Below are 23,779 nucleotides of genomic sequence, written 5' to 3' on the forward strand. Positions count from 1 at the left end.
AATCAAGTCAACTTTTCAATAATCAAGTTAACTGGTCTTTTAATTTTCATTTTAACCTGAATTTCAAGTTCTGTCATAATGCCCTTTTCTTCACCTTCTTCCAGAACAGCTATTAAGGCGCTGAACAATATTTGGCTTACCTTCAGTTTTTTGTATTTTACTTTCAGTCCAGTGTTCCACAACAAACTCTGTCCATTGCATAATTTTTTTTTCCTCTTCAGTCCTATACCCATTGAGGTGTACTGATTTCTAAGACCTAAATAGCTTCAAATTTAAGCAATCACTGTCTTTTCCCCTGCTTTGCTTCCTGGCTCTTACTGAATGCTTTGTTTCCCTGTGTCTCACCTCTTCCTATTAACAGAAAGGCTTTGGAGAAACTGTTTTCTTCATGTCTTAATTGACCTGGTCATAACTTGCATCATAATGTTATAAAATATTTGAAACGATGCTGCTCAGAAATATTAACACTTGGCTATTCAGATAAAGGGACCTTAAGTTAAAGATTCTTTGTCAAATTGTCTATGATCTCAAATAACAATTGTGTTATTTAATATTGGCTTTTCCCGTCAGCAAACAATAGATCAGTGAGCATATAAGCTTAAGGTCATGCTGAGTTAGAGAGAAAATGCTACGTTTTTGCAGTTGTCATCAGGCAGGAGGTACAGAAACGTGAAGTCCCGCACCACCAGGTTCAAGAACAGTTGGTTCCCATCAAACATTCACTGCTTGAACCAGCTGGCATAATCCCTAAGACTACAGCTTAGCAACAGCATGATCACTTTGATCACTTCACTAATAGACATTTTTTCTAACTCTGTTCTTGTAAAAATCATGAATAATTTATTTTCAATTATGTTTTTGTTATGAATGCTGCTATGTGACTGATGTCTAAGTTCATTACCCCTGTAGGGTCATAGGTACTGTGATTCTCGGCTCTTTCACCAATCTACATAGTCTTACTGACACTTCCTATTAATAAAGTAGATGGAGAGTGCACTGGTTGGATGGTTAGGGATTCAGTGGTTAATTTGCATCAGAAGATGGGTTTGTAATGTGACTGTGACTAGCAGGACAAGGATTTCTCATCAATTCATATTCGCATTGCTCAGAGAAGGAGGTGGTGGTGCTCGAAAACATCAGTGCTGTGGTTTTCCTCGCAATGCTTCCGTAACGCAGTTTGGAGGGGAGTTCCCGATTTAGACCTAGTGATGAAGCAGAATGGTATTTCGTGGTCAAGTTTATGCAGGGCACCTGCATAGAGTGATGTTCCTATGCACCTGCTGCCTTCATTTTGTTCAGTGGCAGATGTGGATTGAGAAGTGCTGTTGTAATGTGCATCCCAGAGCTGTGGTGTAATTGTGGTAGGAGGAGCGAATAAATTGTCTTTGCTGCATGGCAAATCAATTGGACGGCTTTTGTTCCAGTGGCATAAGCTTGCGCTGTTAGTTGCACTCATTTTGGTAAGTGGCGAAAAGGCTTTAGAATGTCAGGTGAGTCAAAGGATACCCACCCACCCTCCAATATGGTCTTTTAGCCAGTGTTTTGTGGCTTGTGCAGTTGAACAAAATATTGCTGATTGGAGGACTCTGTGAAGGCCAAGCATATGGAGTTGGATTCTCTTGCTTGAGTCAAAGTAAGTTTCTTGTCAAAGGGCACGTGTCTCCATTTACTGCCCTTGAGATTCATTTACAGTAAAATAAATGCTATAGAATTATGAAAAAATTATACATCACAAAGTAAATAAATGCAGCCAATGTGCAGATTAAGAACACAAATTGGTTAAGTCAAAAGTGAGTCTGTAGGTTGTGAAATCAGTTCAGGTTCAGATGAGTAAAGTTATTCATGCTGGTTCAGGAGCCTGGTGGTGTGGGATCGAAGGCTTCTGTGCTTTCTGCCTGATGGTAGAAGCAGGAAGAGAGCATGTCCTTGGATGGTTGTTTTTTTATTTTGGGGGGGGGTGGCTGTTTTCTGGATGATGTTTCTTGTGGTCGTGCTCCAAGTAAGCACCCAATGGTGGGAGGGTTTTCCCTGTGGTGTCTTGGACTGTATCTACCACTTTTTGTTGATTGTGATCCTGGGCATTGTGTCCATACTCAGCTGTGATGAAACCAATAGGATTCTCTCCACTCTGCAAACTTCTAAGAAAGTAGAGGCACTGTTGTGCTGGGGTCAGGACAGATCTGATATCGTGATGCCAAGGAATTTAAAATTTACTACTTCCTCCCATCTCCAGTCTCTTAATGACTGGCTCAAGGACCTCTAGTTTTCTTTTCTTCCTGTACATGATGATCAGCCCTCTGATTTTGCTGACACTGAGTGAAAAGTTGTTGTGGCGCCATTCAACAAGATTTTCATTCCCTCCTATATGCAGATTCATCACCAAGTTTGAGTCAGTTAACAGTGGTGTCATCAGCAAACAAATACGGCATTGGAAGAGATGGTTTGGATCTGGGATTCCTACTGGGAATGTTTGCTAGTGCTGCACAGTGGGGTTTAAACCAGGGTTGCAGGGTGATGGGAACCAAAGTGCCAGAACAGTGAGTGGAGAGGTTGTAGAGACAGAAGTTAATACCTCAAAGTCAGGAATCTAAATGTTGAGCATGGTGTGTTTAGTGTCCTGACCAGCATATATTTCAATACAAGAACTTTCGTAGGAAAGGCAGATGAGCTCAGGACATGATCAACACCTGGAATTTTGATACTATAGCCATTAGTGAGACTTGGTTGCAGGAGGGGCAGGACTGGTAGCTCAATATTCTGGGGTACCATTTTTAGATGTGACAGAGCAGGAGGAATAAAGAGGATAAGTGGCGTTACTAGTCATGGGAAATAGCACAGTGGTGCTTAGCAAGAACAGACTGGAGAACTCGTCTAGTGGGGTGTTATGGGTGGACATGAGAAATAAGAAGGGTATGAACATGTTAACAGGGCTATATTATAGGCCACTGAACAGTGCGAGTGATTTTGAGGAACAAATCTGTAGAGATTGCAGGCTGTTGCAAGAAACACAAGGTTGTTATAGTAGGTGAATTTTAACTTTTCACATTGACTAGGAATCCCATACTGTAAAAGGACTAAATGGATTGTTTGTCAAATGTGTGTTAGGAAAGTTTCCTTCAGTATATGGAAGACCCAATGAGAGTGTGTGATACTTGATCTCTGTAGTGAACTACATATACCTGTCTGGACACGCCCCCCCGGCTGACTGCTCCTGTGGCTCCTCCCACTGACTGTGGCTTCTCCCACAGACCCCGGTATAAAGGCGATTGGGGACACCGCCCCAGCCTCAGTCTCCAGGATGCAGTGTGGTGGTCAATTGCTGCTTGTTCTTTCTTCCAGCCAATAAAAGCCAATATCTCGCCTCAAGTCTCAGAGTTATTGATGGTGCATCAATTTTATTGGCTGGAAGTTTTAAAACATGGAAAGTATTTTACATCCGGAAAAATTAGACTTGGACCCCCAAGACTCAGAAGCAGCTCTTGCCTTTGAACTCTGGCTTGCATGCTTCCAATCATACTTGGAGGAGGTTTGTGCGACTGAGCCCGCTATTATGCACAGAATTCTCCTCTCGAGGGTCACCCCGAAAGTTTACTCACTTATCAGGGACCTGCCGACCTACGAAGGGGCACTGGACGCCCTCAAAAGACAGTACCTGCGGCCGGTGAACACCGTCTACACAAGACATCGCTTAGCAGCGACAGCGACCCGATGAGACGAGCGCTGCGTTTCTCCGAGCCCTACAGACACTCGTGCGAACTTGCAACTGCAAAGCTCTCACGGCGGAACAACATGCGGAGCTGCTAGTACGAGACGCCTTCGTTACGGGGATCAGGTCAGTGTATGTGCACTAGCGGCTACTGGAAAACGCCGATCTTACCTTACACTCAGCGATCGAGACGGCAGACACGCTGGAGGCTGCTCTGCACAATGCTGACGCTGTCCAGCCGCGTGATCCCCTGCCGGTCCCGTGGACACCTCAGACCCTGCCACCCGCGAGCGAATCGACCTCGGCTGCTGCCAGTCACAAGTCCACAAACTCCCTGAAACCGACCACAGCTGCTGCCAGTCGCAAGTCCATGCAGTGTTACTTCTGCGGACTTGAAAAGCACCCCCGAAAACGCTGCCCGGCCCGAGAAGCGACCTGTTCCAGCAGCGGGAAGAAGGGCCATTTTGCCAAGGTCTGTAAGTCTGAACCACGAGCGGGGTCGGGCAGCGCTGCGTGTGAGGCATGGGGGCCGCCATCTTGCCTGCCCACCTCGTGCGAGGCATGGGGGCCGCCATCTTGCCTGCCCGGCTGGGGGTGGCCATCTTTGTTGGCGCCAACTCGCCCCGCCCCCGACCCACCGGTGCTTACCGGGCACCAAGACGGCGGTTCAACTCTGGCCTCCGTAACCCTCGACCAAAGCGCTCCACACCAGCTTGCAAGGTCAGTGATGGACATCCTGGTGGAGGGGCACAGGACTAGCTGCCTGTTTGACACGGGCAGCACTGAGAGTTTTATTCACCCGGACACGGTGCAACGCTGCGGACTCGTGACACGGCCGGTAAGCTAGAGGGTCACCATGGCTTCTGGGTCGCATTCCACAGACATCCGGGGGGGTTGTGTAGCGACATTGGTGGTGCAGGGCACAGAATATCGGAACTTTGCGCTACTGGTCATGCCTCAACTGTGCGCGCCCGTGCTATTGGGGCTGGACTTCAAGAGCCACCTTGAAAGTGTGACTATGGCATATGACGGGCCCCTCCCACCACTCACTGTCAGGAATCCTCAGTTTTGTGGGACTTAGTCATATACCCCACTACTGACCACACACACACACCCACCCACACATCCCACCCAGCACCATGCCGACAGCTGCGCTACTGACACCACTTGCAGCCTCTCCACCCTCAAGATCCCTCCCCCACCGCTGTTCGCCAACCTGACCCCCGACTGTAAACCTGTGGCAACTAAAAGCAGGAGGTACAGCGCGGGGGACAGGGCCTTCATTCAGTCAGAGGTGCAGCGGCTGCTCAGGGAGGGGATCATTGAGCCAAGCACAAGCCCTTGGAGGGCCCAGGTGGTTGTTGTTCGGACCGGGCAGAAAAATAGGATGGTCATGGACTATAGCCAGACCATCAATAGGTTCACGCAGCTTGACGCGTACCCCCTACCCCGCATCGCGGATATGGTCAACCAGATAGCTCAGTACAAGGTGTACTCGACAATAGATCTGAAATCCGCTTATCACCAGCTCCCCATCCGCCCAGAGGACCGCCCCTACACCGCCTTCGAGGCGGGCGGCAGGCTCTATCACTTCCTGTGTGTCCCCTTCGGTGAAACAAATGGTGTCTCTGTCTTCCAGAGGGAAATGGACCGGATGGTGGACCAGTGCCAACTGAAGGCCACATTTCCCTATCTGGATAACATCACCATCTGCAGTCAAGACACCAACCTCCAATGATTTTTCCAAGTGGCCAAAGCCCTGAACCTTATTTATAACAGGGACAAGTGTGTGTTCGGAACCACCCGACTCGCTATCCTTGGGTATGTCGTGGAAAACGGGGTCATTGGCCCTGATCCCGACCGTATGCGCCCCCTGTTAGAACTCCCTCTTCCCACCACCCTCAGAGCCCTCAGACGGTGCCTGGGCTTCTTTTCCTATTACGCAGACAAGGCCCGCCCCCTGGTCAAGTCTACCACTTTTCCCCTCTCTGCTGAGGCCCGTGCGGCCTTCAGCCGCATTAAAGGGGACATTGCCAAAGCAACGATGCATGCGGTGGACGAGACCATTCCCTTCCAAGTAGAGAGTGACGCCTCCGATTTCGCGCTGGCTGCTACCCTCAATCAGGCAGGCAGGCCAGTAGCATTCTTTTCTCGCACCCTTCAAGGCCCTGAAATTCGGCACTCCGCGGTGGAGAAAGAAGCCCAGGCCATAGTGGAAGCTATTAGGCACTGGAGGCACTATCTCGCCGGCAAAAGGTTCACCTTGCTGACCGACCAGCGCTCAGTTGCGTTCATGTTCAGCAACCAACAGCAGGGCAAAATCAAAAATGATAAAATTTTGCGGTGGAGAATAGAACTCTCCACCTACAACTATGATATCCTTTACCGGCCTGGAAGGCTCAATGAGCCCCCTGATGCCCTATCCCGAGGAGCATGTGCCAGCGCACAGCTTGACCGGCTATACGCCCTCCATGCAGATCTTTGCCACCCGGGGGTCACCCGACTTTACCATTTCGTGAAAGCCCGGAACCTGCCTTACTCCCTTGAGGATATCAGGACGATGACCAGGGACTGCCACGTCTGCGCTGAGTGCAAACCGCACTTCTACCGTCCTGAAAAGGCACAACTTATCAAGGCCACCCGCCCCTTTGAGCGACTGAGTGTCGACTTTAAGGGCCCCCTTCCCTCCACCGACCGCAATGTGTACTTTCTCAACATTATCGACGAGTACTCACGGTTCCCCTTTGCCATCCCCTGCCCCGACACCACTGCCACGTCTGTCATAAAAGCCCTGCGCCAGCTCTTCACTCTGTTCGGATATCCCTGCTATGTCCACAGTGATAGAGGGTCCTCCTTTATGAGTGATGAGCTATGCCAGTACCTGCTGGCTAGGGGCATTGCTACTAGTAGGACCACGAGCTATAATCCCTGGGGAAATGGACAGGTGGAGAGGGAGAATGCCACAGTGTGGAAGGCCACACTTTTAGCCCTTAAGTCAAAAGGGTTGCCGGTCTCTCGATGGCAGGAGGTCCTCCCCGAGGCACTCCACTCTATCCGCTCCCTGTTATGTACGTCCACCAATGACACCCCTCATGAGCGCCTATTCTCTTTTCCCAGGAAGTCTGCCACTGGGACCACCCTACCGGCTTGGCTGACATCCCCAGGGCCAGTGCTGCTCCGGAAACATGTGAGGAGCAATAAATACTCCCCGCTGGTCGAGAGGGTTCACCTTCTACATGCGAACCCCCAGTATGCCTACGTGGTCTTACCTGATGGGTGGGAGGACACGGTCTCCGTCCGCGACCTGGCGCCCACAGGAGCAGCAGACCACTACCCCGAACACTCCACGGTAACTATGAACCCTGTACCTGAGGTGACACCGCGTACAGCAAGCCCTACACAGACTCCTCACGACACTCCCATACCAGGCGCCTCGCACACACATGAGGGATCACTGACGCCTAGTGGGCTGACACCTCCAGTCAGGCCGGAACCAGCACAACCACCGTCTCCGGTGCAATCACCACCGGCACCTGTGCAATCACAGCCGGTGCTACGTAGATCGCAGTGACAGATTCGACCACCTGATAGACTTAACCTGTAAATATACTTGTAAGAAACTTCTCCTCATGGGGACTCTCTTTTAAAACAAAGGGGGGGGGGGTGAATGTGGTGAACTACATATACCTGTCTGGACACGCCCCCCTGCTGACTGCTCCTGTGGCTCCTCCCACGGACCCGGGTATAAAGACGATTGGGGACACCGCCCCGGCCTCAGTCTCCAGGATGCAGTGTGGTGGTCAATTGCTGCTTGTTCTTTCTTCCAGCCAATAAAAGCCTATATCTCACCTCATGTTGCAGAGAGTTATTGATGGTGCATCAATCTCCTATTAGGGGATGAGCCAGGGCAGGTGACAGAAGGTTGCAAAGTGTCCTCCTATACATCTTGTGATCATAGCGCCATTAGTTTCAAAGTAAATGTGGAAAAAGAAGGGTCTGGTCAGCAGGTTGAGATTCTAAATTGGAGAAAGGCCAATTTTGATGCTATCAGAAAGGATCTGGTAAGTGTGCATTTGGGACAGGCTGTTTGCTAGTGATGGTGTACTTGGAAAGTGGGAGGCCTTCAAAAGTGAAACTTTGAGTACAATACTTGTATGAGCTAGTCAGAATAAAAGGTAAAGATAACAGGTTTAGGGAACCTTGGGTTTTCAGGAGATATTGTGGATAGTTTATAGCAGGTAGGAACAAATTAGATGCTTATGGAATATAAGAAATGTAAGAAACCAGGGCTAAAATGAGGCGTGCAGTTGCCCTAGCAGACAAGGTGAAGGAGAATCCTAAGGGATTCTACAGATGTGTTCAGAGCAAATGGATTACAAGGGGCAAAACTCTGAAAGATCAGAATGGTAATCAATGTGTGAAGCCAAAAGATGGGGGAGATCTTAAATGAAATTTTGCACCTGTACTTGGGAAGCAGACACAGTCTATAGAAGTGAGGCGAAATAGCAGTGAGATCATGGACCCTATACAGATGACAGAAGAGGTGTTTGCTGTCCTGAGGCAAATTAGGTTGGATAAATCCCCAGGGCCTGAAAGGTGTTCCCTCAGACCCTGTGGGAAGCTAGTGTGCAAATTGCCAAGGCCTTAGCAGAGATATTTAAATCATCCTTGGCACAAGTGAGGTACCAGAAGGTTGAAGGATAGCTAATGTTGTTCTAGTTAAGAACAGCTTTTTTTTAAAAAAAACAAAGTTATAGATTGAATCTGTCATCAATAGTGGTAAAATTATCGGAAGTTATTCTATGGGGCCAGATATAAATAGTTTGGTAAGACGTGGACTGACTAAAGATGGTCGGCATAGCTCATGCATGGTAGGTTGTGTCAGACCAATTTTAGTTTTTTTTGGGGAAGTTACCAGGAAAGTTGATGGAAGCAAGGCAATAAATATCATTTACATGGACTTTAGCGAAGTATTTACAAGGTCCCGCATGGGAGGTTGGTCAGGAAGGTTCAGTTGCTTGGCGTTCAAGATGAGGTAGTAAATTGGGTTAGACGTTAGCTTTGTGGGAAAAGCCAGAAGTGGTAGATAGTTACCTCTCTGACTGGAAGCCTGTGACTGCAGTGCCGCAGTGATTGGTGCTGGGTCCGTTGTTGTTTGTCATCAATCAACGAACTGGCTGATAATGTGGTTAACTGGATCAGCGGACTTGCAGAAGGCACCAAGATTGGCGGTGTAGTGGACAGTGAGGAAGGTTATCATGGCTTGCAGTGGGATCTGGGCCAGCTGGAAAAATGGGCAGAAAAATTGTAGATTGAATTTAATGCAGAGAAGTGTGAGGTGTTGCACTTTGGTAGGACTGACCAGGGTGGGTCTTGCGCAGTGGAGGGTAGGGAGCTGTGGAGTGCATTAGAACAAAGGAATCTGGGAATACAAGTCCATGATTCATTGAACTTGGCATCACAGGTAGATGGGGCCATAAAGCTTTTGGCACGTTGGCCTTCATAAATCAATGTACTGAGTACAGGAGGTAGGATGTTATGTTGAAGTTGTACAATTTGGAGTACTGTATGCAGTTTTGGTCACCTTCCTTCAGGAAAGATGTAAATAAGGTTGAAAGAGTGTAGAGAAAATTTACAAGGGTGTTGCTGGGTCTGGAGGACTGGCGTTAGAAGGAAAGGTTGAATAGGTTTGGAATTTATTCCTTGGAAGGTAGGAGATTGAGAGGAGATTTGATATAGGAATACAAAATTAAGGGTATAGATAGGGTAAATACCAGCAGGCTTTTTCCACTGAGGTTGGCTGGGACTGCAACCAGAGGTCATGGGTTAAGGGTGACAGGTGAAAAGTTTAAGGTGAACATGAGGGGAAGCTGCAGTCAGAGGGTGGTCAGAGTGTAGAATGTGTTGGCAGCATAAGTGGTGCATACAAGCTAGAATTTCAATGTTTGAGAGAAGTCTGGATAGGTACATGGATGGTAGGGGTATGGAAGGCTATGGTCCTGGTGCAGGTTGATGGGAGTAGGCAGTGTAAATTGTTTGACATGGATTAGATGGGCTGAAGGGACTGTTTCTGTGCTGTACTTTTGTGACTGTGGAGTTGTACTTAGTCACCCGAAGTATAAAGCAAGTAGAACAGGAGGCTAACTTTGCAGTGCACCCGTGCTAATGGTGTTTGTGATGGAGGTGTAGCCAGTCTGTACTGACTGGGGTCTGCAAGTGAGGAAATCGAGGATCCAGTTTTGCAGGGAGGATGTTTCGAGGGGATGATAGTGTTGAATGCTGAGCTGCATTTGCAAATATGATTGAACAAGTGCAATTGGTTTATTTTTGTGTTTTCCCCCCCCCCCCCACTAATCTTGAGTTGAAAGATAAATTTGGTGCCCAGCAAATAACTACTTCAATGTCACCAAGACAAAGGAGATGGTTATCAACTTCGGGAGAACTCTCCTCTCACACCCCTCTTTTCATTGGTGGCACAGCAGTGGTAACTGTAACAGTTTAAAACTCCTGGAAGTGCACATCTTAGCACAATCTCTCATAGTCCCAGAACACATACCAGGCAATCAGAAAAGGTCACCAACTTCTCTACTTTCTGAAGAGAACTGGACTATGCACATCTATACTTGTGTCATTCTGCAGATGCGTGGTAGAGAACATCCTAAAATGCTACCGAAACTGTACAGTGGCTGACAGGAAGGCTTTACAATGGATATGCAGAACTGCACGAGACTACCCGCCGTCAAGAACATCTTTGCAAAAAGGGCCAGTGACGTGAAGGATTCCACCCACCTTGCTTGCAGACTGTTCCTCTCACTCTCATCGGGGTGCACCCACATCAGGGCCACCAGACTTACAGTTAACTCCCCAAGCAGCAAGGCTGATCAACACCCCCACCCAGTAACCCACCCCTGCACTCCGTCTACTATCGCTACTTCATCATTTCCCGTCAGTCACCATTCCTGTGCCTAGTGTCACTTTATGGACATGCAATCTATGTATAAAAGTTATTTTGTAGAGTGTGTAAATTTTTTTGTGTGTTTTTTATCTTGCGTTTTATTTTGTGCTGCATCACATCTTGATTAACAATTATTTTGTTCTCCTTTACCCTTGTGTACTGGAAATAATATCAAACAATCTTTAATTATGTCTTGACGAGTATATCAAACACTAAGAGGTATTCTCATAGACAATGTAAAAGGTTATGAAAAATTTTATTTATTCTTGATCAGCTTGTTATGTGGGCTGAGGTTTGGTACCTGGCACAGCTTAGATAAAATTTATTTTTATTTAGAGAGGAAGTGCTTAGCAACTCGCTATTTAATGCTAATCACAGGGTCATTTACAATAACCAGTCAATCTAATTGGTACATTTTGGACATGGAAACATAGAAATCTGCAGCACATTACAGGCCTTTTGGCCCACAATGTCGTGCTGACCATGTAACCTAGAAACTGCTTTGAATTTCCCTACTGCATAGCTCTATTATTCTAAGGTCCATATACCTATCCAAGAGTCTCTTAATCTGTCTTCGCCGTCACTGGCAGTGCATTCCATGCACCCACCACTCTGTGGAAAAACTTGCCCCTAGCATCCCCTCTGTACCTGCATCATGGAAACTGCTGTGCAAGGAAAAAGGAGGAAGCACGTGAAGTCACGGGGAGAACATACAAATTCCTTACAGAGTTGAACTCTAAACTTTGGAGTGCTGCAAGCTGTGATAGCATCTAGCTCGCCACTATGCCTCTGTGGAAATTGAGGTATTGCTTTTTTTGGGAATGGAACCAGAGTGGGATTTGTACAGTGAATGAATGATGGGGCACTGGGAATTGTGGAACAGAGGGATCTAGGAATGTAGTTTGCTGCAAGTGGCAATACTGGTACTGTAATATAAGACATTGAGGAGACTGTATTTGGAGTATTGTGTGCAGTTTGGACTAAAGGACATGGCTCTATGGCTCTCTTTGCTACCATTTCAAATATTCAATCATTAATCAGTCTTCCATTAGTAAAACCAACAGAAATTAGTGACTTTCTACAAGGTTTATATTGTCTCTTGGAACAAATCCCAATAACACTCTATGACAAGTTTTTTTTTGAAAGTGCTGCTTCCTTAGAATTTATTTATTTTGTTATAGACTGCTTGAAGCTGAACACAGTTTAAGACTACTTGTATCAGTAAAAATTTGAAGAAATTGATCTTTATTGAATAGAATGTGTTTAATTGCATAATGGTGCTTATGCTGTGCAATACTGTAGTTTAAGCTAAAATGTTTGCCCACCAAAGTTAATCTAGCCAGTATTTGGATTCTTTCTCCCACTTGCAGTCCTGCAGTTTTACAGTTGGACTCCTGTTGCTAAAGAGGTTTGAGAGTTGGTAGTTCAAGCCATGGTAGTTTAACTCAATACTTTTAGTGGCTTTGGATCTAACTCAAAAACAATAATCCAGATTCTCCAAATGTGAAGCAAAACAGGAAATTTTGGAAACACTCTGCAGATTGTCCAGCATCAGTAGTGAGAGAAAGTTAACATTTCAACCTGTAGCCTTTCATCAAACTCTGATTATTACTCCAAGTTCTAAGATGCTAAACTTCTTCACTCTTACTGTTTACCTTGTCTGATATTTGAGTTGCACGCCTAAACTGCAGCAGTAGTATTAATTTTTGAAGATGATTGTAAAACATCCATCAGGAATCTTGCCCACATACTCTTCACTACATGCAGGATTTTTTATTGGTCATAATTGGCCATACTATTTCCTTACTAGTTCATTTGCACTTGTTAAACAGCTTAGCTGGTTTTTTTCATACCACTTTACATTTCCAGTTTTTGTTTTATATTTCCTCTTCCATTTTCTACTTGTCTGACTTTCTGCTCCACATTGCATTTTTGCCTGGCTCTATCTTTACACTTTAAAAAAAAAAGTGAGTTTTTCTTTTTTGCCAATCCACCCAGCTGTGTGGAAATACATCTACCTTGGACACCATGATTCTGTTCCCTAAATGTTTCATGGCTCTAAGACTGATCAACCTTCAGGCATCTATTTGAATTATTTCATTTTGCATCTGAGAAAATTGGGTTTATTGGACCCTTCCACTCCTATTTATTTTCCTATTACTAAATGATCAGCATAAATAAGAATTTGCAACTACCTAGTTTCGTTTCTAAAAATTCAATCCAGAATTGACACCCTCTATTTTGGCTTGTTACATATGTATTCTGAATGAAATATTAGATTTGTGCTCCCACATACCCTGGAAAAACTCCTCCTGATTAAGTTTGCTTTTACAACTGTCTTGGACTGTTTAGATTTATAGTGTTGCTAAAAGACCCTAACCTTTTATTCTATTCTGATTTGATAATTCCTCTAACAAGTCACTCCTTGTTGCAGCTGTGATTGATTCTTTGATTAAATATTGCCTCCTATCTTTTTTTTTAATTCCCTTCTCTATCTGTAATGAAAGCTTTTATTTGTATACCATTTAGATAGAAGCAGACTTGGGCCATTTGGCTCATTGAATCATTTGTTTCACCATTCAATCATGTCTGATTTATTTTTCTTCTCAACCCCAGTCTCCTGCCTTCTCTCCATAACTTTGGGGCCCTTACCAATCAACAACCTGTCAACCTCTGCTTTAAATTTACCCAATGACATTGAGATAATTGTGCTTTTATTCCTGACCTTTTATGTCATGGTTTTGTAATAGTTTTATTTTCCATGTGCTCTTAACTAATCTACTGTGTTCATTATACCGCTTACATTAATTTTGTTGCCATTGACTTCAGTCATTTCTTTCCAATTGTTATTCCTTTGCCTTCTATTTGCAGTTCTACCTCTGAAAATTAAATCCTCTTTTTAGCCACACATTCATCTGCCTATCTTCTAATTCTATACTCATTGCTCTGTAGTAATTGTTGGTGTCATTTAAATCTGGTCTTAATCTCAGGTCAAATGTTATCTGCATGATCTTTTCCTATTTCTATATTATTGGCACTGATTTCTGTGTCCTCTTGGACCCATCCATCAAATAAGTAATTAACCTTGAATCACATCTGTGATGAACAAATCACTTGTCTGTATGCATGACGATAGAATTCCATCTCGGTCCTTGTTGAAGTGCTCTTAGAGAATGAAAACTTGGCTCTGTCTTTTCTTCATTTATATTCAGAGCTGCATACTGCTGAAACGAAAAGATGTACTGATGGAAGGTTTTGGCCCAAACCATTGACTGTTTTTCCTTTCCATAGATGCTGCTTGGCCTGCAGAGTTTGTCTGTTTTGTCTGTGTGTCCCCTAAGATGCCCTTGGGACATTTTGTTTTTTTTTGGTCTCAGAGTTGCTCCTGTACTCTTGATCCACACAGCAATTTCCGAAGGAATGCAGTGTTCAAATACTCAGCCTCGTGGATGACATGACACTCAGTAATGTCAGCTGTTGATGCTCTGAAGCATAGAACTGACAACTCTTTCTGCAGTTGTCATGTGGGGCAGGGTGTGTGCACAACACAACAGAACAGTTAAGTCTCTAACAAGGTGTGTCTGTCTTGCACATGATGAACGAAGAGGCAAAAAGTCCATCAAAGGCTTGTTACCTTCACCCTTGTTTCCCATAAATTTTGGGTTGTATCTCCTGTGTTCCAAGACATCTAATTAATCTCCACCACCTTGATATCTATGTGGTCCAGATGACCAATACAGCTCCCTGTGATTTCACTCTCCTTCATGTTGGTAGAATCTCAGGTGGTGACGAGGGGGCATACAGGAGTGAGAGATGCCAACTAGTGGAATGGTGCCGCAGCAACAACCCGGCACTTAACGTCAGTAAGACGAAAGAGCTGATTGTGGACTTCAGACAGGGTAAGACAGAGGAACATAGAGAGAATCCTCATAGAGGGATCAGAAGTGGAGAGAGTGAGCAGCTTCAAGTTCCTGGGTGTCAAGATCTCTGAGGATCTAACCTGGTCCCAGCATATTGATGTAGTCATAAAGAAGGCAAGACAGTGGTTATATTATATTAGGAGTTTGAAGCAATTTGGCATGTCAACAAATACACTCAAAAACTTCCATTCTGACAGGCTGCATCACTGTCTGGTATGGAGGGGCTACTGCACAGGACCGAAAGAAGCTGCAGAAGGTTGTAAATTTAGTCAGCCCTATCTTGGGTACTAGCCTACAAAGTTATCCAGGACATCTTTAGGAAGCATTGTCTCAGAAAGGCAGCGTCTTGTATTCACCTACCATCCCATGAGCCTCTGCAACATGCACAACATTCTCTGAAACTTCTACAATCTTCAATGGGACCCTACCTCCAAACACATCTTCACCTCTCTCCCTCTCTCTGCTTTCCATATGGGTTGCTCCCTCTCTGATTCCCCTGTCCATTCTTCCCTCCTGGCACTCAGTCCTGCAAGTGGCAGAAGTGTTGTAAACACAGAGTACACTGCAGATGCTGTGGTCCAATCAACACGTACAAACAAGCTGGATGGACTCAGCAGGTCGGGCAGCATCCGTTGAAATCAGAAGTGTTGTATCTGCCCATTTACTTCATTCAGAGCCCCAGACAGTTCATCAGGTGAGGCAACATTCTTCCCGTGAATCTGTCGCATCCATCTATTGTATCCAATGGTCCAGATGTGGCCTGCTTTATATCGATGAGATGTGACGTAGATTGGGGATGATTTGTCAAGCACCTCAGCTCCATCTGCAATAAGTGGAATTTCTCAGTGGCCAACTATTTCATTTCCATCCCCAACTGAGTTTGAAATGTTGGCCCATGGCTGCCTCTTCTGCCACAATGGGTTGGAGGAGAAACACCTCATATTCCATCTCATAGCCTCCAACCTGATGGCATGGACATTGGTTTCCCCCTTCATTTCCCCACTTTGGTCTCTAACTCTTCTTCTCACCTTCCTATTATCTTTGGTGCCCCTCCTTCCCTTTCTCCCATGATCTGTTCCTCTCAGATTCCTTCTTCTCCAGCCCTTTGCCTTCACCACTTACCACCTCTCAACTTCTTTATCTCTTCCCCCATCACCCACTCACTTCACCTTCTGGCTTGTCATCCTCCCACCTCCCTGCACCACCTTTTAAATAAATGAATGAATAATTTTATCCCTATTGTCATTTCTGGTGTAATAGGGTGAATTCCTCCATGTTTTTTAAAAATTTTTTTATTAGTTTTTCAAAACATTTTACAAAATTAAAAACCCCAAATCCCAGTGGGGAGCATTAATACAGTGCAAGATTAAGCATACAATAACAATATACTACAAAGGAAGAGAATTTAACAAAAAAGCACCTAAATTAAAGACAAGTGAGCTTAGTGTCCTCCCCAAGCCCCACAACACAAGAAAAAAACAACAACTCCAGACCAACCACCACACAGTATAAAGAGTATAAGTCCGGACAGTCAAACTCCCAGACTGTGAATACACTTAGCAACAGAGGATAATAATGCCTGCTACCAGAAAAAAAAAGGGAGCTGAAAGCAAGGGACCGAAAAGAAGAAAAAAAAGAAAAAAAAAACCCTAGTCAAGAGGAAGGTTATGAAAGTACTCGATAAAAGATCCCCAGACCTTATGGAACTGTAGATCCGAATTAAGAACTGAATAATGAATTTTTTCGAGGTCCAAGCAGGCCATAATGTCGTTAAGCCATTGCGCATGAGTGGGCGGGGCAACATCTCTCCATCTAAGGAGGATCAAGCGTCTCGCCAGGAGAGAGGCAAAGGATAGTATTCGGCATTTGGGCGGACCCAGACATAAATCTGTCTCGCCCCAAAAACCGAACAGAGCAATTAAGGGGTTAGGTTCTAGGTGCTGATTCAGAATACCCGATAATGTAGTGAAGACATCTTTCCAGAATTTCTCCAAGCTAGGACAGAACCAGTACATATGGATGAGAGAGGCCACGCCCCTCTTGCATTTATCACAGAGCGGACTAATGCCAGGGTAGAATCGAGATAGTTTAGATTTAGACATATGGACTCTATGAACAATCTTAAACTGTAAGAGGCAATGGTGAGCACAAAGGGAGGTTGAGTTAACCGATTTGAGAATCGAGTCCCAGCTCTCCTCGGATAAGGAGATATTTAAATCCTGCTCCCAGGCCATTTTAATTTTATCCACAGGGGCCCATCGTAAGGCTGTTAGTTTATGTCGGATAATTGAAATTAAACCTTTACCTAGTGGATTAATGGAAAGAAATAGGTCCATAGCATTTTTCGCAGGCATTTCAGGAAAGTTAGGAATTAAAGGAGCAGTAAAGTGTCGGATTTGGAGATATCTGAAAAAGTGAGCGTTAGGCAGGTTGAACTTAACGGAGAGCTGCTGAAAAGAAGCGAAGCGATTATCAATGAAGAGATGAATTCCTCCATTGTAACCACCCAAAATTATCTGAGCCATTGATATTGACAAAAATGGTGCAGGTGATGTGAGGAAAGAGATTTGCATGTCTCTTGTACAAAAAGCAGGTGCAGTTTTTTCTGCTCATTGTCTACAGCCAGAATTTAGAGGAAGAAAAGCAGGTGAGTTGTAATAATGGGATTATTCTTCAATAACTAGGCCTAATCGTGGCCACCAGTAAATCATTTCCAAAATGTTCCACACTGTCTGGTCTGTAGTTTTTGTTTTTCTTCTCTGGAAGATGAGGATGTTAAGTCACTCATGGAGTTGATGGAGTGCTTTGAGAGGTTGGCCAAGTATAGAATCAACTCCTGTTCTCCTGCTTCAGCAAGGACTTGGACCCACTGCAGTTTGCCTGTCGGCACTATAGGTCTATGACAAATGTGATTTCAGTGGCTCTCAATGCATCCTTGGATCACCTGGACAACACAAATACCTATGTCAGAAAGGTGTATATTGACTATAGCTTGGTATTTAATACCCTCATTCCTACTGTCCTGATTGGGAAAACTACAGAACCTGGGCCTCTGTACCTCCCTCTGCAACTGGATCCTTGACTTACTAACCGAAAGACCCCAAAGAAGGCAAGACAGTGGCTATATTTCATTAGAAGTTTGAGGAGATTTAGTGTATATAACAAAAAAAATGTACAGTGGAGAGCACTCTGGTGGGCTGCATTGCTGTCAGGTGTGGGATGGGGAGGGAGGCTACTGCACAGGACCAAAAGAAGCTACAAAAAGTTGTAAAATTAGTCAGCCCCATCATGGGTACTTACCTCCATGGTATCCAAGACATCTTCAAGGAGTGGTGCCTCAGAAAGGCAGCATCTGTCATCAAGGACCCTCACCACCCAGGACATGCCCTCTTCTCATTGCTCCTATCAGGGAGGAGGTACAGAAGCCTGACGGGGTATACTCGACAATTCAGGAACAGCTTCTTCCAGTCATCCAATTTTTTAATCACATTTTTATTGCAACACCAACAAATTACATTCAATGCAACCAGTTGTCGATTACATTTTGACTGTTTAACCCAGCCACCCAACCCTCATCGCCATACCCCCATCCACCCTTCATCCTCTTCCTCATCCCCATACCTCTCTCCACCCTGCTGTTGACCCCCATCCCTCTCCCCTCCATCAACCAACTGAATAGTAGTTCATACACAGACAGAGCATTCCTATTTTAACAGAAAATCTTTTAAGTTAGATATCAAATTTGTCCACATTAAGATTGTGTTTGGTCGTGCATCATTTACTCTTGCTGATGAAAGTTCCAGGTAAGAAATGTCCAAAAAGCTCTGAAGCCAGTGAGTATATGAAATATCACGGGGGGGTTTCCAACGCTGGACTACAATCTTCTTAGCTGCAGTCAAGCCTGCCAACCAGACTTTGCTGTTTTTTCCATAAGGGAAAGCTGGGAGTCATCATTTAGAAGATGTATAGCGGGGTCCATTGGTAATTGTACCCCCGTTAGTTCTGTAGGAGTACTGATAACCTTCCCCCACAAACCAAAAACCCCATACAACATGTATAAAAGAGCCAACGGTTCCGTGGGGGCAAAATGAGCAATATGGGTCAGGAACCAGTCCCATTTGATGTCTAATTCTCGGTGTTAGACATGTTGTATGACAAAATTTCAAGTGTATGTACTGATGATTTGGGTTTTTCAAAGCACCGGCAGCATTATTCCAAATTGCATCCCAGTCTAAGTCTTGTCCCAATTCAGGTATGTCCCTATCCCAGGCTTTCATTTCTGATGTGGGCATATATTTCTGGGAGTTTAATTTATCATAGATGTATGACACTATGTCTTGGAGCACTCTGTATCCAACTTAAAATGGGATGGTCCTTTAAATCTGACCCCCAGGGAACTCTGTAGGCTTTACAAGCTGATCTTACTCTAAAGTAGAAGAGAGTGTTTATCAATATTATATCGAGATACCAGTTCTTGAAAGCTAAGGATTGTAGTTGCCCCTTTAATATCTTGAATAGTAATATCTTTATCCTCCCAAGTTCTGTTAGTGAATGGTTCCCCGCCCCCCAGATAGAAGATGATTATTGTTCCATAATGGAGATGATTTACACCATAAGCTTTTAAATTTTAGGATTTTTTTCTGCTGCTCTAAACACTTGTAGCATATGTGTTAAAATTGGTCCGTAATACAAATCACATTTTTTGGTAGACATACCTATAAGGAGAAAGTCCTTCCACCTTGTTGGTGCTATTAGCTTTTGTCCTGTATTTATCCATGATGAAACTTTATCCTCCTCCATCCACTAGCTAAGACTTTTTAATACAAATGCTCAGTGATACAGTTTAAAATTTGGACATGTCAATCCCCCATCCGACTTTTTGAATTGCAGAGCTGACCACTTTTTATTGGGTTGTTTACCGTTCCAAACATAGCATCGTAGTAAGGAGTCCAGTTTTTAATTTCATCCAGTTTCTGAATTGAACCCATGAACACTACCTCATGACTTGTTTTTTGTTGTTGGTTTTTTTTTGGACTAACTATTTAAATATTTGAAATACATTTTTTTTTTAAAAAGGCACTGTATTTACCACCCTTGGAAGTTTTCATGTTTTATTGTTTTACCACAGTGGATTTAATTTGACTTTTTGACATAGGTTAATAGAAAAGGACTTGTGTCAAAGTGAAAATGGATTTCTACAAAGTGATCTAGATTCATTATAAATATAAAACACAATAATTGATTGCACAGGTATTCACCCCCTTCACATCAGTATTTAGTAGATGCACCTTTGGTCGCAATTACAGCCTTGAGTCTGTGTGAATAGATCTCTATCAGCTTTGCACATGTGGACACTGTAAATTTTCCCCCCATCCTTCTTTACAAAATTGCTCAAGCTTTGTCAGATAGCATGGGGATCATGAATGAACAGCCCTTTTCAAGTCCAGCCACAAATTCTCAATTGGATTGAGGTCTGGCCTCTGATTTGGCCACTCCAGGACATTAACTTTGTTTTAAGCCATTCCTGTGTAGCTTTGGTTTTATGCTTGATCTTGCTGGAAAACAAATCTTCTCCCAAGTTGCAGTTCTCTTGCAGACTGCATCAGGTTTTCCTCCAGGATTTCCCTGTATTTTACTGCAGTCATTTTGCCCTCAACCTTCACAAGCCTTCCAGGTCCTGCTGCAGTGAAGCATCCCCACAGCGTGATGCAGCCACCACCATGCTTCATGGTAATGGTGTGTTTTTTGATGTGTGGTGTTTGGCTTGTGCCAAACTGATGCACCATCAATAACTCTAGGAGACTGGAAGTGAGCGATAGGCTTTTATTAACAGCGAAAAGGGAAAGGGAGGGAGGAGCAGTGCCCCAATCACCTTTATACAGGGGTCTGTGGGAGGAGCCACAGGAGCAGTCAGCAGAGGGGTGTGTCCAGACAGGTATACACATAGTTTACCACCCAAACATAGCACTCAGTCTGGCCAAAAAGCTCAATTTTGGTTTCATTAGACTATAGAACCTTCTTTCAGCTGACTGCGAATTCTCCCACATGCCCTCTGGAAGCTCTAGCTGTGATTTCATGAGTTTTGTTTTGCAGCAATGGCTTTCTCTTTGCCACTGTCCCATAAAGACGCAACTGGTGAACCACTTGGGCAACAGCTGTTGTATGTGCAGCCTCTCCCATCTCAGCCACTGAAGCTTGTAACTCCTCCAGAGTTGTCATGGGTCTGTTGGAGGCCTCCCTCACCAGTCCCCTTGTTGATTGGTCACTCAGTTTCTGAGTTCTGCAGGCAGAATTACAGCTGTGCCGTGCTCTTTCCATTTCTTGATGATTGACTTGACTGATGTTCAGTGACTTGAAAATTTTCTTGCATCCATCTCCTGACTTGTGCTTTTCAATAAACTTTTCTGAGTTGCTTGGAGTGGGTTTTTTTTGTCTCTGTAGTTTTTGCCAGGATTCTGACTCGCCCACAGTTGGATCTTCCAGATACAGGTGTATTTTTACTACAATTAATTGAAATGGAGTCACCTGTTTTTATCCCCCCCCATATTCGAGAGAGAGAGAGCCTGTGGAATGTTGAATTACTGGGTGAATAACTAGTCTTTGGGGTACTGCAAGTCTGTCTTTATTGATGCTTTGCTGCATGTTTGAGTGCTCAGTGGAGGGTGAAGATGCTTTTTTGCTGGGGGAGGGTCGTTGCTTTGTTGCTGTTTATGTGTGGGAAAGGGGAGCTGGGAGGTGCTTTGGGGTTCTAACACTTAACTCTCATTCTTTGGGACGCTCTCTTTTCGTGGATGTTTGCAAAGAAAAAGAACTTCAGGATATATATTGTATACATTTCTCTGACATTAAATTTACCCATTGAAACACCTTGACTGCACACAAGTCTCCAAAAAACAGATCTCCATTTAACTAATAGTGATTCTAAAACTAATTGACTGCACCAGTGTCATATTAAAGGGGGCTGAATACATAGAAACATAGAAAATAGGTGCAGGAGTAGGCCATTCGGCCCTTCGAGCCTGCACCGCCATTCAGTATGATCATGGCTGATATCCAACTCAGAACCCTCTACCTGCTTTCTCTCCATACCCCCGATCCCTTTAGCCACAAGGGCCATATCTAACTTCCTCTTAAATATAGCCAACAAACTGACCTCAACTGTTTCCTGTGACAGAGAATTCCACAGATTCACCACTCTCTGTGTGAAGAAGTTTTTCCTCATCTCGGTCCTAAAAGGCTTCCCCTTTATCCTTAAACTGTGACCCCTTGTTCTGGACTTCCCCAACATCGGAAACAATCGTCCTGCATCTAGCCTGTCCAATCCCTTTAGAATTTTATACTTCATATAAAATGTGAAGTATAATATGAAATGTGAAATATACTTCATATTTCATACAAGTCCTTCATATGAAATACTTGTGCAATCAAATTTTGTTTTATATTTGTAATTGGATCACTTTGTAGAGATGCTTTCACTTTGATCTGAAAGCCTTTTTCTGTTGATCAGTGTCAAAAAAAAGTCAAGTTAAATCATAGTGATTTAATTTTGTAAAACAATAAATCGTGAAAACTTCCAAGGAGGAAGCTGAATACTACTTATTGTGTGTGTGTGTGTGTCACATATTGCATTGTACTGCTGCGGCAAAGTTAACACATTTCCTGACATATGCCGGTGACATTAAACCTAATTCTGATTGTTAAAGTACATATTTCTTATTAATTTAAATATTTCTCTTTCATTATTCCTCAAATTTATCTTTTCTCGATGAAAGTTACAAAGCAACCTTTTCAATTGCTGCCTTGGTGATGAGCTATAAATAGAAGTTGTTACAACTTTGTTAGTGGTCTTTATGTAGTGGCAGGGAGCAGAGGGAGAAAACTACTAGAATATTGAGCCTAGTTCAGGTTGGAGTACTTAATGGACAAAGTAAATAACACATCAATACAGTGAAATGTATCATGAACTGTATATATAATTTGAAGCAAATAGGTTGATTTTTTTGTGGGCTTTTTTTTGATTCCCGTTTAGGGATGTCATGGCTTCTAGAACAGCAATCACAATGCTGGACACTGATAACGTGCTGAAGTTCTTTGGTGAGAAACTCAATGGCATTATTGAAAGTTTCAAAGAAAATGAAATATGGTTGAATGAGATCCAGGAGGAAGCTATGATGATGTTTGTCAGGTAAGAACTTTCTTGTAGAACAAGTTGAGCAAAAGGATTTGTAAGCCAAAATGTCTGTACATTATTGACAATGTTGCATTTGTATAATGACCTAAGGCATTTTGGGACACACCATCAAGCAAAATTTGATGTTATTGCACAGGATGCAGTTATTCAGTATTTCACATCTGTACTTTTCAAAAGAAATATTTAATTGTAGCAATAAAGAGTGTAAGATCAGGCAAGTGATCCAATCTTTCAATGTGAAGTTTTGATGTTCCTCATCTAACTCTTATTGGGAAATAAAAACAACTAATCCCTTTTCATACCCTTAATACCTGAACCTCAAGTATTCCATGTAATACCAAGGTCCACACTCTTAGTTGCTGCCAAGTAGCACTTCTGATTCCTTGGGAGACTCTATCTTGGTTTCGCTCTTGCAAGCAGTAATTTACTTTGCCCAATTTAACAAAACGTTTTTTTATTGCCATAAGCTCAGTTGGATTCCAGTTCTCCAATTCTTTTATTGGATGTAACCTTTTGGATACCATCACTGAAAATCATTTTTAATACCATCCTTTGCCTTTTTAAAAAAAATAATGCTGTAGTTTAATACAAGCTCAGTATAACATTTATACTTGTCTATCTTTCTTTATTGCTTCTGCCCTTAATATCAATCATTTCCAAGCTGTAAGCATTTTTCCTTTTCAAGCTTGTTAGTTTTGCTTTTTTTTCTTGCCTTTAGCTGAGAAAATGTTTGTTTTTATTAAGTTTTCCTTCGGATGTTAAAACGAATCTGAATAAAATGGACATTTTGCTGAAGGAAAAGGATCAATTAGTTTAAAAAAATGGAGCTGTATTAATCTTTTTGGGTTATTATTTTTGAGCATGATTTGTCTGAAGTTAATTAAATTTTAAAGGATCACTCCAAGATCATGGAAAATAATGAGAATCACTTTGTGGGACACAAGTCCCTTTGAGGAAAGGAGCTGTTCCACTGGGGTGGGATTTCAGTGAAAGGAACTGGGACTAGT

The 23,779-nt window shown here is 43.6% G+C and overlaps 1 protein-coding gene across 1 annotated transcript in view; it reads left to right on the top strand.

Annotated features, from left to right (window-relative positions):
* The window catches only part of LOC140729513 (uncharacterized), a 79,095-nt gene that overhangs the window by 5,266 nt on the left and 50,050 nt on the right, over positions 1-23,779 (top strand). The window contains exon 2 of the mRNA XM_073049317.1: positions 22,611-22,766. Within this exon, the coding sequence (XP_072905418.1) occupies positions 22,618-22,766 (149 nt within the window). The 5' untranslated portion in view covers positions 22,611-22,617. The remainder of the gene's footprint in view (positions 1-22,610; positions 22,767-23,779) is intronic.

This window comes from Hemitrygon akajei, chromosome 6, assembly GCF_048418815.1.
Source record: "Hemitrygon akajei chromosome 6, sHemAka1.3, whole genome shotgun sequence".
Lineage (NCBI taxonomy): Eukaryota > Metazoa > Chordata > Chondrichthyes > Myliobatiformes > Dasyatidae > Hemitrygon > Hemitrygon akajei.